At 40.1% G+C, this 15588-nt stretch overlaps 1 protein-coding gene across 5 annotated transcripts in view; it reads left to right on the forward strand.

Annotated features, from left to right (window-relative positions):
• LOC143029274 (uncharacterized) overlaps nucleotides 1–15588 on the forward strand; it is a 62612-nt gene that overhangs the window by 44224 nt on the left and 2800 nt on the right. For 2 of the 5 annotated variants that reach the window (XM_076191994.1, XM_076191993.1), the window contains 9 exons: nucleotides 1575–1682; nucleotides 6156–6257; nucleotides 7892–7987; nucleotides 8107–8414; nucleotides 9167–9248; nucleotides 9491–9588; nucleotides 13865–14090; nucleotides 14673–14759; nucleotides 15140–15193. In XM_076191994.1, coding sequence (XP_076048109.1) covers nucleotides 1575–1682; nucleotides 6156–6257; nucleotides 7892–7987; nucleotides 8107–8414; nucleotides 9167–9248; nucleotides 9491–9588; nucleotides 13865–14090; nucleotides 14673–14759; nucleotides 15140–15193 — 1161 coding nt within the window. The remainder of the gene's footprint in view (nucleotides 1–1574; nucleotides 1683–6155; nucleotides 6258–7891; nucleotides 7988–8106; nucleotides 8415–9166; nucleotides 9249–9490; nucleotides 9589–13864; nucleotides 14091–14672; nucleotides 14760–15139; nucleotides 15194–15588) is intronic. The other 3 variants (XM_076191995.1, XM_076191996.1, XM_076191997.1) reach the window with 3 other exon arrangements.

Here is a 15588-nt window from a genome sequence, read left to right on the forward strand (position 1 = left end):
TTTTTATTTGGGAATCTTATAAGATAATTGTATAGATATTATTTGAGATATTTGTCATGAATTTAACTGAGTGAAGCTTGGAGTAAATACAACAGTTACATTTATTGAGTACTAAGAACAATAAAGGGAGGGAAAGGTAGTTGCAGTGGGAAGTGCTAAGAAAATAACAGTGATGAGTGAGGAAAATGGAGGAGAAATAAGGAAAGATAAGATGAAGGCAGTTGTGTTATGTCACCTTGGGGTGGTGTGAGAAGTAAATGCAAGCGTAATTCGTTGGGGACTGGAGATGGTTAAAGAAAATGGAGAAAAGTGGGAGATAAGTCAGTTATTGTTTGCTGATGACACTGAACTTGTAACAGGATCAGTGGAGGGGTTGAGGAAATTAGTGTCAGAGTTTGGAAAGGTGTGCAAAAGAAGGAAATTGAAGATAAATGTGGGTAAAAGTAAGGTGATGAGATGTACAAGGGGAGAAAGTGCCAGAAGACTGGAAGTGAGTATTAAGGGAGAGAGACAGGAGGAAGGTGATAGTTTTAGATACTTGGATGCAAATGTGGCAGGAAAGGGAGGAGTGGAGGTGGAGGTAAAATGTAGATTGAGAGAAGCAAGTAAATGCCTTGGTGGATTAAAAAGTGTAATGAGAAATAGACATTTGGGAATGGATGCTAAGAGGAGATTGTATGAAGGAGTGATTGTGCTGACAGCATTGTATGGGGCAGAAATATAGAACATAAGAGAGGAGGAGATTGAATGTGTTTGAGATGAGGTGTCTGAAAAGTATGATAGGGGTTACTAGACTGGATAAAGTGAGAAATGAAGAAGAGAATAGGAGTGGAAAGGGAATTGGGAGATAGGGTTGAAAGAGTATTGGGATGGTTTGGACACATGGAAAAAATAAATGAAGAAAGATTAGTAAAAGAGGTGTGGAAGGCAGAGGTGGAGGGACATGAGGGTGTGACCAAGGATGAGATTGATGCATGGGGTAAAAGAGGCATTGGGAAAGAGGGAAATATCTGTTGAAGAAAGTTGGGAGAGGACAGAAGAAGGGGTGAATGGAGAATGGTTGTGTGTGGATGATGCTGTAATGAATGAGGGGGAGTGGGTGGGGGGGTGGAGAGGTGAGGGAGTATATGTGAAAAATAAATTTATGCAGGCCAAAGGGATTTTTCCCCGTCCTCTCCATTTCTGCATGGGGGGGGGATTCTGTGGATGTGCTGTGTCTTGTAACTTCTGACCCAGGACAGTGGGTGAGATGCAGAGATGACCAGTCATCCAACAGGAGACAAGATAAGAGGGAGGGAGGGGGTGGATGGGAGTGGAATAATTATGTGGGGATAGAATGGGTGGGAGTGGATTTTATGCCTTCATTATTTTGGCTACCTCTCTTGTAAGGGGAGAAAAGCCTTTGGTATATATATATATGTAAGAACAATAAAGAAATTGGACCCTAGAAAATGGTTTCTTAAGGAAAAAATGCTTACCAAAGCAACACTCGCTGAACATGTTTTGAAAAATGTTGGCAAATAGCATGGCTGGTGACTGCTGGAAGATAATATGGAGCGACTGTGTACTTATAGGCTGGAAGAGACAGAGAAGCTGGAAGAGGCTGAGAAGCGATACCAACAATGCCTGGACATCAACCCAGACCACAAAGGAGGGAGAGAGGCCAAGTTGGCACTTGTAAAGTGAGTATCAAATCATTGTTTTTATGTTAATGGAATTGTGTCATCAGTAGAAATTCATATTACTTAATGTAGACTTAGTGTTATTTACATGTACTAAAAGGCCTTTTCCCCTTATAAGGGGTGGCTGAGCCAGTGCATACACTCAATGTTGTTTGATAATGATTTATTTAGGAAACATACGTGCCATTTCCAAACAATGCCACCAAATCTCTTTGGGCTGTATTGTGCCCATGGCCACCAAGGGAGTATGGGCCTTCTGTAAGTGCAAGCTTAATGGACTGATTGAGGCATCAAATATTATTATTACCTCCATGTTTACTTTTATTCAGTGCATATTTCTTCTGCCTTGAAAACTGATGTGAAGTATTGTTTAACCTGTTGAAAAAAGGCATTTTCTGTTGTAAAGAGTTACATACATATAACTCTATGATAGAAAATACCTTATTTTGACAGGTTAAACAATGCTTCAAATCACTTTTCAAGGCAGAAGAAATATGCATTGAATAAAAGTAAATATGGAGGTAATAATATATAAGGTATTTTCTATTATAAAGAGTTATAACACTAATAACACTGGGGAACACTCATTTTGTTGCATTTAAAAAAAGACTTTTCTATAGTCAACTTGAGTGTGCTGATTTCAAATCTGAAGTCGGGTTTTGTCTGCAAGCTACAGATTTTATGCAATTTGACATTTTTATTTATTTAAAAAAAAAATTATTATAGGAAATTGCAATATCAGCCACAATTCTTTTGTTCACTTGAATCTTAAAACAGTATGAAAGCCATTTCTGTACATTTATTAAGGCAAAAGAAACAGAACATTAACAGAACATCTATCCCAAAGTTAGATTAGCATCCTTCAGAACATCACCACAGCTGATGGAAGCTTATCAATTTCTTTGTGTATTTTTTTCAGGCAGGAATTTGCGTTTGTAACTTTTGCGTTTGTACATTTCATCTGGGCAATTTCGTTTAATGCTCCAGCAGTAGTCAGCCATCATACTTTTGTCCCAGCGCCCTTGGTAGCATTCTTCCATGATCTTTAGGTCTTGGTGGAATCGTTCTCCTTGTTCGTCACTCACAGCCCCCAGGTTGTCAGGGAACTGATCAAGGTGGCTGTTCAAAAAATGAAGCTTGATGCTCATGTTGCACCCGAGATCACGAAAAGCGAGGAGCATTCTGTTCACAAGTTCACTGTAGTTCTCCGCCTTATTGTTTCCAAGGAAGTTCTGAACGACTGCCACAAAGGATAACCATGCTGCCCTTTCTAAAGCGGTCATCTTGGCAACAAACTGATCATCACGAATTAGGGTTCGAATCTGTGGGCCATCAAACACGCCTGCTTTGATCTTCTCAAATGATAACCCTGGTAAAGCTGTGATGATGTGTTGGAAACATTCACCTTCGGTTTCCAGTGCCTTGACAAATTGTTTCATCAAACCTAATTTGATGTGAAGAGGAGGAAAGATGATCTTATCTCTGTTTACAATTGGGTCTTGTATGATATTTGGCATGCCTGCTTCAAGGGTGTCACGAATAGGCCAGTCCTTCTGGACCCAATGTCTGTCTCGTGCTCGGCTGTCCCACATACAGAGGCAACATGGAAACTTGGTGAAACCTTTCTGTTGTCCAAGAAGAAAGTCGACCATCTTTAAGTCTACACAAATTATCCAATTGTGCTCATGATACTTTAATAAGTCCATGACCATTCTCATATCATCATAGTCTTCCCGCAAATGCACTGAGTGACCGACAGGTACTGCTCCATAAACATTACCATTATGTAAAAGAACACACTTTAGACTGCGTTTTGAACTGTCTAAAAAGAGTCTCCATTCAGCAGGACTATAGTAAGGTACACCCAGTTCTTTGAGAAGCCCTGGGATGTCATGGCAGTAAACAAACTGTCTGTCTTTTGAAAAGAAGGTCACAAAAAGCTGGTCACGCTTTCTGAAATATGATACTTTAACAGAGTGATCAACAAGATTTCTGCCTTGTAATCTTGATGCCAAAAGCTCTGCTGCTTTCTTTGAAAGACCTAAATCCCGCACTAAATCATTCAGTTCAGCCTGGGGAAGAGGCTTAGGGACGGGGAAAGGTTCAGTGTCTGAAGAACAGTCCTCCGATTGTGAACACTTTTCTGACAATTCACTGTCACAACTGTCTTGCTGGCTTGTATCATGTCCAATGTCTTTATCGTCCAATGAAGGCAAGCCTTTGAAAACTGGAACAGGTACTTCTTCAGAGTGCGGAACAGGCCGAATAGCTGAGGGAATGTTCGGATACGTAATCTTATGTCGGTTTTTCTTCCCAACACCCGTTGTGTTTACCATGCAGAAATAACAGTCAGTTACATGGTTGGTGGGTTCGCGCCAAATCATTGGAACTCCAAAAGGCAGACCTTTGCGTTTTCCTTTGGTCCAGTCTCGAAGCATTTCCTCACAATTGTGGCACACAACATGAGGAGCCCATTGCTTGTCTTGATCACCAAGATGAACTTCAAAATATGCCTTGTAGGCACGCTTGACGAACGAGGATATGTTACGTCTCTGACGATTGAGTGTGTAGCATCCACATATGTAGCAGAAGGCATCAGGCTTGTTTCTGCAATGATGTCTCATTCTGGAAGCCATGTTTGAACTGAAACAAAAGAAGAATGATCAAAATATTAGAAGCTATCTATATATATGGACGTTAAAATGCTTATACATGGTTTACGCAAGTTCACATATGTACAATTTCATTAACCTCAAATTGCATACAAACTAGAGCTTGTAGAGAAAAACTAATTTCAGATTTGAAATCAGCGCCTAAAACTCTTTCAAAATCCGTTAAAATATCCAATGCAACTCAAAGTTACTGAAAAAGTGTTCCCCTGTGTAATTTGCCTTGAGTTTCACTGTGTCTTGCTACATTGCTTCTGACCCAGGCAGTGGGCAGGAAACAGGATCCTCTCATTTACAAGGAGCTAAGATGAGAGGGAAACAGTGAATGGTGAACGGGAGTGGGTGCATGCCTTGGCTGACTACCTCCCTTGTAAGGGGGAAGAGGCCTTTGGTATATAGATAGTTTCATTGCCTGGGAACCCACAGTCCCACAGTTCTTGGTAGTGGTCCTTAGGACCTCTCAAAGGTGTTTCTGGGAGGAAATGTAGGATTATTGTCTATGTTGTGTAAGTGTGAACTGTTTCTTTGTCACTGACTTGTAGTAGTAGGATTGAGTTGACAGGTAGATTCATTTCTGTCAATTAAGGGTAAAAATGCACTAGTAGGATTAAGAGTTGACAGGTTGAGTCATTTCTGTCAGTTAAGGGTAAAAATGCAATGGTTAGATGTGTCTGCTCTCACCAGCAGAAGCAGCAGAATTTGATTTGCTTTTACAGTATTTACCAAGTTGTATTTACCTAGTTGTAATATACGGGAGGGGAGCTATGCTCGTGGTGACCCGTCTTTGTATCTCTCTGCATCAAGTTTTATCTTAAAATCTTGTATAGTGTTTGCACATACTGTTTTGTTGTCTAATTTGTTCCATGTATTAATCGCTCTGTGTGGGAAACTGTTCCTTTTCAAGTTTTTTCTATAGCTATCTTTTTTTCAGTTTTTTTCCTTGTCCTTTCGTTTTACCGTTGTCCCACACTAACAGGTCGTTCCTGTCTATAACTTCCATTCCTTTCATTATTCTGTAGATAGTCAGCAAATCTCCTCTTTCTCTTCTTTGTTCCAGTGTTGGTAGGTTCAGTTTGGATAGTCTTTGCTCATATGTTAGTTCGGCGAGAGTCGGTGCTAGTTTGGTTGTCGCTCTTTGTAATCTTTCTAGTTTCTTAATATTCTTTTTGGTGCTGGGTGTCCAAAGTGATGCTGCGTACTCAAGTTTTGGTCTTATTAGTGTAGTTAGTATTTTCTTTATCATTTCTTCATCCATATAAGTAAATGCCACTTTGATTGACCTCAATAAGTTGTAGGTTTCTCCGAATATTTTATTTATATGCTTATCAGGTTTCATGTCCTTTCCAATCATCACTCCAAGATCTTTTTCAGAGTTTGCTTTTTTTATTTTTTCTTCTCCAATTCTGTATTCTTTTGATATTCTGTTTTTACTCTTTCCAAATTCCATTATACTGCATTTCTTTATATTAAATTTCACTTCCCACTTTTGAGTCCAATTCCATATTGTGTCCAGATCTTGTTGCAATGAGTTGCAGTCCTCTTCCGTTTTTACCTTTTTAAGTAATTTTGCATCATCTGCAAAAAAATTCATATAGCACTCCACACCTTCATTCATGTCATTAATGTATATGGCGAACATGATCGGGGCCAGTACCGATCCTTGCGGGACACCGTGAATACACGTGCATGTTTTGTGACTTTTTCAGCATGTAATAAATAATCTTTTTTATATAGAAATAAAAAATCCGTTGTTTCACAAATTATTAAGGTAATTATACCTTACTGACCTAAGTTGTTTTGAAAGGAGAATGGTTCGTGTCTCTGGAGAAGAAGCTGAAGCTCTTGACACAGATAACTGGAAGAATATGCTCAAAGATCTCATGGAACTTGAAGCTAACAAGAAAAGGTAAGTCAGGTTGAGCCATCACAGATTATTGGTAAGGATTTTGTTATTTAGATTGTGGAATAAGTTGCTGCTAGACACCAGCAGATCCCCAGTTGACACTTAACCTCTTTCATATGATGATGCCTACGTAGGCATCATGTACAATACTTGTTTTCCTTCAATACAAAGTGCGAGATTTTTTGGGGTTTTGTAAAAAAAAAAACCCTTAACCTCTTTCATATGATGATGCCTACGTAGGCATCATGTACAATACTTGTTTTCCTTCAATACAAAGTGCGAGACTTTTTGGGGTTTTGTATGTGATAGAAGAAAGCTAAAGATAAATGTGGGTAAAAGTAAGGTGATGACATGTACAAGGGGTGAAAGTGGCAGTAGACTGGAAGTGAGCATCAAGGGAGAGCGACTGGAGGAAGTGGATAGTTTTAGATGCTTGGGTGCAAATGTGGCAGGAAAAGGTGGAGTGAAGGTGAAGGTAGAATGTAGATTGAAAAAAGCGAGTAAATGCCTTGGTGGATTAAAGAGTGTAATGAGGAATAGACATTTGGGAATGGATGCTAAGAGGAGACTGTATGAAGGAGTGATTGTGCCAACAGCACTGTATGGGGCAGAAACATGGAACATAAGAGAGGAAGAGAGAAGGAGTTTGAATGTGTTTGAGATGAGGTGTCTGAGAAGTATGATGGGGGTTACTAGGCTTGATAGAGTGAGAAATGAGGAGGTGAGGAGGAGAACAGGGGTGGAAAAGGAGCTGGGAGATAGGGTTGATGAAAGAGTATTAGGATGGTTTGGACACATGGAAAGAATGAGTGAAGAAAGACTAGTAAAAGAGGTATGGAAGGTAGATGTGGAGGGAGTGAACATGAAGGGACGTCCTAGGATGAGATGGATGGATGGGGTGAAGGGGGCTTTGGGGAAGAGGGGAATGTCTGTTGAGGAAGGATAGGAGAGGACAGAAGACAGGGGTGAATGGAGAAGGGTTGTATATGGATGATGTTGTGATTGCATGAGGTGGAATGGGCGGGGGGATGAGGGGTGAGGTAGTATGTGTGAGCAAAATTTGACGCAGCCCGAAGGGATTTCTCCCCGTCCTCTCCTTTTATGCAATGGGGGGACGGAGAGGGGGGGTCGCCGATTTAATGAAGCAGCCTTGCTGTGGATGTGCTGTGTCTTGCGACACCGCTTCTGACCCAGGGCAGTGGACAAGGTGCAGGGATGACCCGTCATCCAGGAGGTGCTCAGATAAGAGGGAGAGTGGAGGGGTGTGGAGTGTATTCAGGGATGGAATGGGTGGAAATGATTTTATGCCTTTTCCTTTTTGGCTACCTCCCTTGAAAGGGGGAAAAAGCCTTGGTATATGTATCTATGTTGTATGTTGTATTCTCTGGTCCCTCTCCAATCCTACCATAAGAACTTGCAACCATCAACTACCCGTAATGCTAGCTAACATAGAAACATACCCACAATCACAATTGACAACATTTCAATGTTTCTTCCTAGATTGATCAGATTTAGGTCTATTTCTGAATTGGCACCAGAAACTTGAGGCAGTGATTGAATTTGACTTCGCTGTTTTTAGGTTTCATGCAAAAGAAAACTGTTAACAAATATTTAAATAATAATTTCTGCTGTTCCAGCAAAAAACGACATTCCTCTTCAAGTGATTCTGGTGCAGGAAGTAAAAGCAAGCCTCCAGGATCACCACCACCTGAAGCCCAGAAAGAAAGAGAGAGGTTTGTAGTTTAAGAACATTTAGAACATGGTCCATGTTTTTAAAATGAACAAGTGACACTATGGAAAATGTTCAGTAATTATAATGTATATATTATTTCTCTTTCTTTTTATCTTACAGTGGAAATCGTTCTATGTCACCCTTCAGCCAGAAAATGGCCCTTCAAAACAACCAGTGGGCCCCACCGCAACATATAAACACTCAGGCATCATACCTTCCGAACCATCCAAACTTTACATTTCCACCACCCCCAGGTGTTCCCCTTGGTGAACCTACAACCCAACATATTCACTCAGGGGCCCCTCTTCCACCAGGTGCTCCATTTCCACAGGGGAATAATTCCCATTTGGTGTCATACCCCCCTATATATGGAGCAACTGGAACAAATGTACCATATCATATGTACCAGCAACCTCAAGGATTTTCAGGTAATATCTCTCTCCCTCTCTGTCTCTCTTTGATTGATGTCTGCATTGTGTCAATTGTGTGAATATGGGGCTATGTTTACAGTACTGAACATTAGGAGAGGAACTGTCAATTACCAACTCTCCTTGCATTAAGAAGAGTTGAGAAAATTGTGGAAATTGGTAGGAACTTTTTAGGGTCATTCTGGAAAGATAATGCCAACCCTGTTGTATGTGGTGATGGTATTGATATATGGATATTTGTGAGGAGACCAAGTCTGATGTTCCCCATAAAACCATCACATGCAGACACACATTGTGAAACCTAGTGGTAAAGATGAGGGGGGGGAAATTCAATCAATCCATTGCCCCAGGTCTCTCAAGGAGACAACCCATGGCTCCCAGGCTACACCCACATGGTGGACCAACAGGTCACTCAGGGAAGATGTACTGTTGTTGTTTAGAGATTTAGTGCACTACATTGTAGAATGAGGTGGTGTCTCATATAAGGGAGAGAATATTTAAGGAAATGAATAAACAAATGAAGATCGTGTGAAGAGAAAGGAAACAAAAGAAAGATTAGCAAAAGAGTGGTAAGAGACATCAAACAACAGTCCATGATTTCTTCCCAGAGAGATTTGTGGCATTTCCACATAATGAAACCCAAGGCAACAATTAGTAGTTGTAGTATTATTATTGTTATTATTGGTTTAGTTATTTATAGGCATTTTTTTTATATACTTTGCAATTTAACAACTGTACTCTTTTCTTGTTAGCTTCTGCCCCAGCAAGCAAGCAACAAGATGATGACTACAATGCACGTGTGGAACAGTTTCTGAAACAGTTGGAAGGGCCAAGGTAATTTTAATAGAAATTAAATTTCACTTGCACTGTAATACATTACATTATTATATGAAGCATAATTTTATCAGAACTTGACCATTCTTCTGTGTTATCTGATTATCAGTTATTGTGTATGTGAAAATTTGCATAATGTCAGCATTCTCTTTCTCAGAGGTTTTGTGTAAATTAAGCACTGGAACTTTTATCCTAGAAAAGAATACTAATTATTTTTGTATTTTATTTTTTATTTTTTACAGTAAAGGTTCTCAGAAAGAGACAAAGGAAAAGAAAAAGCACAGAAAGGAGAAGAAATCAAAGAAAGATAAAAAAGAAAAAAGAGAAAAAAGGAACAAAGGTAATTTGAATTTGCAGACAGAACTGAGGTTGGGGTTTGAGTTTGTACAAGGACAACTTTATTATTCCTGAGGGTTCTCAGGAGTGGAGAAGAAAGTTCTATTAAGTTTCACTGATTTAAGTTTCACTAGGGCAGTGGACAAGGTGCAGGGATGACCTGTCATCCAGGAGGTGCTAAGATAAGAGTGAGGGTGGAGGGGTTTGGAGTGTATTCAGGGATGGAATGGGTGGGAATGATTTTATGCCTTTTTCCTTTTTGGGTACCTCCCTTGTAAGAGGGGAAAAGCCTTGGTATATGTATGTATGTGTATATATATATATAAGTTTAGAAAATTAAATGTTTTTATAAGTAGTTACTGCAAATAAAGTAGCTGCCCCCAATGTGGATGTGTTGTGTCTTGTTGCAGTTCTTCTGAGTTAGGCAGTGGGCAGGGAACAGGGATGACCCTTCATCCACAAAGAGCTAAAATGAAAGGGAAACAATGGGTGACAGATGAGGGTGGGTGCATGCCTTGGCTGGCAATCTCCCTTGTAAGGGGAAAGAAGCCTGTTGGTATGTAGGTAGATTGACCAATAGTTGTCATACGAGGGTATTGGCTGCATAGTTAAAGATTCCAATGACACCCATGTGGATCAACACAGCAGTCTTTTGTGTTCAGAGACAAATTGCCATTTGTAGAAGAATGCTGAGCCACTTCAACTTTCAGAATCCTTAGTGTCAACAGTTGTTCTTAAATCTTTCCTGTACCACTTTTAGGACACCACTTCTTTTCTTATGCTCCTGTGACAGGATAAGAATGCCACAACCATATTATGTATGTGTGAAAGATGAGTCATCCAGAAGGTGCCAAGATAGAGGGAGAGAGGAGGGTGGAGGGGAGTGGAATATATAAGAAATGGAATGGGTGGGAGTGGTTTCTATGCCTTTTTCTTTTTGGCTACCCCCCATGTAGGGGAAAAAAACCTGTGGGATATGTATGAAAGGTGAGTAAATGGGGCACAGTGAGGGGACTGAAGTCCATTTCTGTATTTGTCTTCTACAAGGAGTCAAGGCAAGCTTTGAAATATCCATCCCCACTTACAGAAAGCAAAAGGTCATTGGTATACACATACATACTCTTGGTATTTATAATGATGTATTCAGTTGGAAAAAATGCATGTATACACAGGTTTCAGTATGATTCATCTTGTTTGGTATAATCATGAAATGATAAACTGGTGATGTTGTTTCTTTTCTACAGGACTCTCAGTGGAATATCATGCATTATGTTTGGGATTTCTTTTAATTAATTTCAACCATATTTATGCTTATGTGAGTGTATATTAATTCCTTCAGTCCAGGAGCTGCTGTGCAGATCAGTGAAATTGCTTATCTTTAACCCAAACCAAATCTGTACAGAGTAGGGATCAAAATCATCAGTCAGAACATGCTTAATCTCTCCAGCAAAACACAAGGTGAGGGATGTCAAGAGCGAGGCAGATGTAGGGTGGGTGTTATTAGAGATTTTTTATTTTAGAAAATGTGAATCGGCTCAATGTTGGAACTCCTTCTAGAGGCTAGAGTGGTGCCTCTCATGGAGGACTTTGTAGCTTGGAATTTAATTAACCATGCCCTTGGTCTAACTTGTTGGTGTCAGGGTTCAAATTGGAAGGAAGTGAATGGAGGGGAGAACTTGAGTGTATAGAAGAATGTAAAGGGTGCAGATGGACAGATGCTAATGGAAATGAAAGTGGTAAAGGGTAAATGGGTTAAAGTATTTTGGGAAGTTGGATGTACAGGGGGAGGCTTTGATTATTGCAGTGGGAGGTGTCAGGAAAATGTGGTCAGAGAAGAGAATGATAGGGGCTGTAGGAAAAGAGGAGACACAAAAAGCAATGAAAGAGATGGTTGTTCAATGTGCATATGGTTGGAGTGGTGAGAGAAGTGAATGCGAGGCAGGGTTTTGGAGTTGGTGAGTGAGAATGGAGGGAGGTTGGATGGATGGGTAAAAGGGGCATTGGGAATGAGGGGAATGTCTGTTGAGGAAGAAGACAGAAGATTGGGGTGAGTGGAGAATGGTTGTGTATGGATGATGCTGTGGTGCATGGGAGGGTGAGGGAGTACATGTGAATGATATTTTGATGCAACCCAAAGGATTTTTCCCCGCCTTCTCTTTTTCTGCATGAAGGGAGAGAGAGGTGGGGTCACCGATTAAATGAAGTGTCCTTGCTGTGGATGTGCTGTATCCTGCTACATTGTTCCTGACCCAGGGCAGTGGGCAAGATACAGCGATGACCCATCATCCAGGAGGAGCCAAGAAAAGAGGGAGGGAGGGGTGGTGAATAGGAGTGTAGTATATGGGGATGAAATAGGTGGGAGTGGATTTTTGCATTTGACTTTGGCTACCTCCCTTGTAAGGGGGAAAAAGCCATTGGTATATGTATTTCTGGCAAGGTAAGAAAGAATACTGCATCTGAGTTTTCCCACTCAGGTCATAAAAGGCAGCAGAAATGGGATGGAGGATGGGATTAGACATCCTACTTTCTGTAACTCTTAGGGGTAAATTCGTACAAGAAGTCAAGGTACCCCACTTGAAAAGAAAAAATGCTTTTTGGTACATGCATGTATGTACCCCCATTAAAAGAGGGAAAATTTCTTTTAGTATAGATGTATGCATATACGAGGTCCATTCAAAAGTATCCAACCTATGTCCATAAAAGGAAAAATAATTTACCATGTAGCAATTAATTTTTGTAGTAGTTGACGGCACTGTCTGTGAAGGTTAGAGTACAGACAACCAGCACACTCTCGTCAGATTATCATCCTTACATTTCGGAGCACATTGAGCAGCCCTACTGCATTAAGTTCTGTCAGAAGCTTGGTGATACGCAAGCACAAAATATCCAGAAGATTCAGCAAACTTTTGGGGATGAAGCCATGGGAATAACACATATAAAGGAGTGATATAACTGCTTCAAGCAAGGACAAACCTCAGTTGAGAGCAAACCTCGGTCTGGCAGGCTATCCACCAGCAGAAACAAAGAATTCATTGCGAATTTTCATTGAATAGTGGAGGACAACCATCATATAAATCAACGAGATTGTCAGAGAAGTAGGAATAACAGGATTAATTCATATAATTTTAACAGAAGATGAGTGATGAGTGTCGGCAAAATTCATCCCCAAGTTGCTGGTGGAACAGCAGAAAGAACTCTGCCTGGATATTGCACAAGACCTGCTTGACTGTACTAACAGTGACTGACTTCATGAAGACCATCTTCATTGGTGATGAGACATGAGCAGTGGATACAACCTGGAAACAAAAATTTCAGTCATCACAATGGAAGCATCAGACGTCACCAAGACCCAAAAAAACATGATAGGTTTGCAGCAACATCAAGGTGATGTTTACATGGTTTTTTTTTTTACTCCAGTGGTATTGTGCATTATGAATATGCACCAAAAGGACACACAATTAATGAGTACTATCTGGAGGTTATGCGACACCTTCGTGATGCTGTGCGACAAAAACGACCTGAAATGTGGGCAGCGCAAAACTGGTAGTTTCACCATGATAATGCGCCTGCTCATTCTGTCCACCTGATCCAAACTTACCTGGCCAAAAACAACACTCCACTTGTTTGACACCCTCCATACTCTCCAGACATGGCACCTTGGGACTTCTGGCTGTTCCCTAAACTGAAAACAAACCTGTAAGGGAGGCGCTTTGAGTCGAGAGGAGAAATTGTGAGAAAAATGACGGCATAGCAACATTCCAATTTCGGCATTCCACAAATTTACCAGCAGTGGCAGCATTGCTGGGAGAGGTGTGTGCACTCCCAAGGGGAGTATTTTGAAGGTAATTAAATAAAATTTGTAAAATGTACTCGATTCTTTTCTTAATGGACCATGGTTGGATACTTTTTGAATGGACCTCGTATATTAGTTTTGTTATGCATTGAAGGCTCTTTGAAACATTACCACTGATTTTCTTTCCTAAGTTAAAAAGTGTTGTTTCCCATTACCTGGATGTGTTGAACATAATGGTCTCAGTTGTCACATATTAATAATGAGGGTATTTCAGGAAATGTGTAAAAAATTGCTCCTAAAATACCAATGCCTGTTAAGGTTTCATTATTGGTAGTGATGGCAATAACACTTATATACCCAAAAGTGAGGGTGATACAGGTAAGCTGTGGCATTTTACTTCTATGCACACTGCCTCCAAAGTGATGACAAATATCCATTCAAGTCACACGGGGAAGAGAGCACAGAAGCACTCACGAGTAATTGTTAGATCTTGCACTTGCAGAGTCACACCGTAGCAACAGCACAAGTGGCAGCAGCAGCAGAAGTCATAGCCGGAGTAAGAGCAGGAGCTCCAGCCGGGAAAGACCAAAGAAGAAGGGCGAGAAGAAGCAGAAAAGCAGTGAGAAATCGGGACATAAAAAGGAAGACAAGAAGTCCGAAAAGCGTGCAAAGAAGGAGGCGTCCCCAAAGAAAGAAGAAATTCTTGCGAAAATGTTCGTGTACAAGTATTTTTCTTCTTTGAAATTATTCCTTATTTGTTAATATTTTCACTACATTTTGACATAAGTCATATATTAACTGCCATCAAATGATTTTGTTTAATAGAGGGAAAGCCAACCTGGATCATCTTGTGGGGAAAAAAAATTAATCTATTTTCTGTGGAATATCTGTGGAATAGTAACACAATCTTGGGAAAGTTATGGGATTTGGGGCAGGGCCAGGAGACATAGTGTAAAGCCTTGTTGTTATCATTCTGACATATGTATAGGTACATTGTAATGATATCTATTGTAGACACAAACATACATACACATTCACTTTCATACACTCGCAAATAGGGTGTTCCAAAGATGTACTTGTTCTTTGAAATGTCATATCAAACCCAATGATGTTATCAGCAATGTCCAAAAAATGGTGGTCATCTGTTTGAACATAGTGAACACAAGGGGACTAGACTAGATTAAGGAGAAAGGATGAAGCTTTAATTTTAAACTGATGACCCACATGCAAATGTTACAATAAATCTTGGACATATGTACATGTTGTGATGTCCTTTATACTTTCACTTCTTACAGAGAGGAGATCAGCACATCTGGACTGGGTGGACTGGAAGAGAAACTCACTGCTTACTATAAGAAGCTTGAGGCCACCAAGGTTAAGGAGTAAGTATGAGGAAAATAAAGTCGGTAGCTATTGATAATAGAAGATCTTGTGTTATGTTGTTTTGGTGATAGGAATATATAGTGTCAGTTCTTAAACCAAGTATGGTATTGATTGCATTAACATGTAGTTAATAAACATGTAATATAATAAAATTGAATTAAAAAGTTTTATTGATTTCCTTTTGGATTTGATATAGGTTTTGATAAACTGATATAGGTTTTGATAAACTGGTCTGTTGTCAGCTATTAGGCTTATATTTTTTCCAAGGAATAAGGCTTTGTAGTATGAGGATTGATTTGAATGATATTGAAAATTTAACATATGGTCTCCCACTGGGCGGACATTGAGTTTACAACTCATAATTTCATTGCATTTGTAGGGAAGATACACCTCCAAAGATGCCAGAGAAGAAACAGAAAGTGGCAGTAGACAGGTAGGTTTTATTTATTTTGCTCCTCTGTTGGGATGGAAGCTCTATGCCAGTTGAAACACAATCCCTTTGGGTTGCATAATTTTTCACCCCTTCACAACTACTTTCCCTCACATCTCTCTCTCTCTCTCTCTCTCTCTCCCTTTTCCATCTTAGCTTGATAGACACTCCTCTTGTACCAAATGCCCCTTTCAATCCATCTGATTCTTCATTCTCCATTCAAGTTTACTCCAACTACCTCTGTCTTCCACATCCTTTGCTAGTTGCTTTTCACTCTTTCTTTCCATATGCCCAAGCCATCACAATATTCTTTGATTAATGCTATATCCCAGCTCTCATTCTACCCATGGTCTCTGCCTCACCACCTCATTACCCAGTCTTTCCATCCTTGTAACCCC

Source organism: Oratosquilla oratoria, chromosome 10 (genome assembly GCF_046742065.1).
Source record: "Oratosquilla oratoria isolate Oo_2021 chromosome 10, ASM4674206v1, whole genome shotgun sequence".
In the NCBI taxonomy this organism is placed as follows: Eukaryota; Metazoa; Arthropoda; class Malacostraca; order Stomatopoda; family Squillidae; genus Oratosquilla; species Oratosquilla oratoria.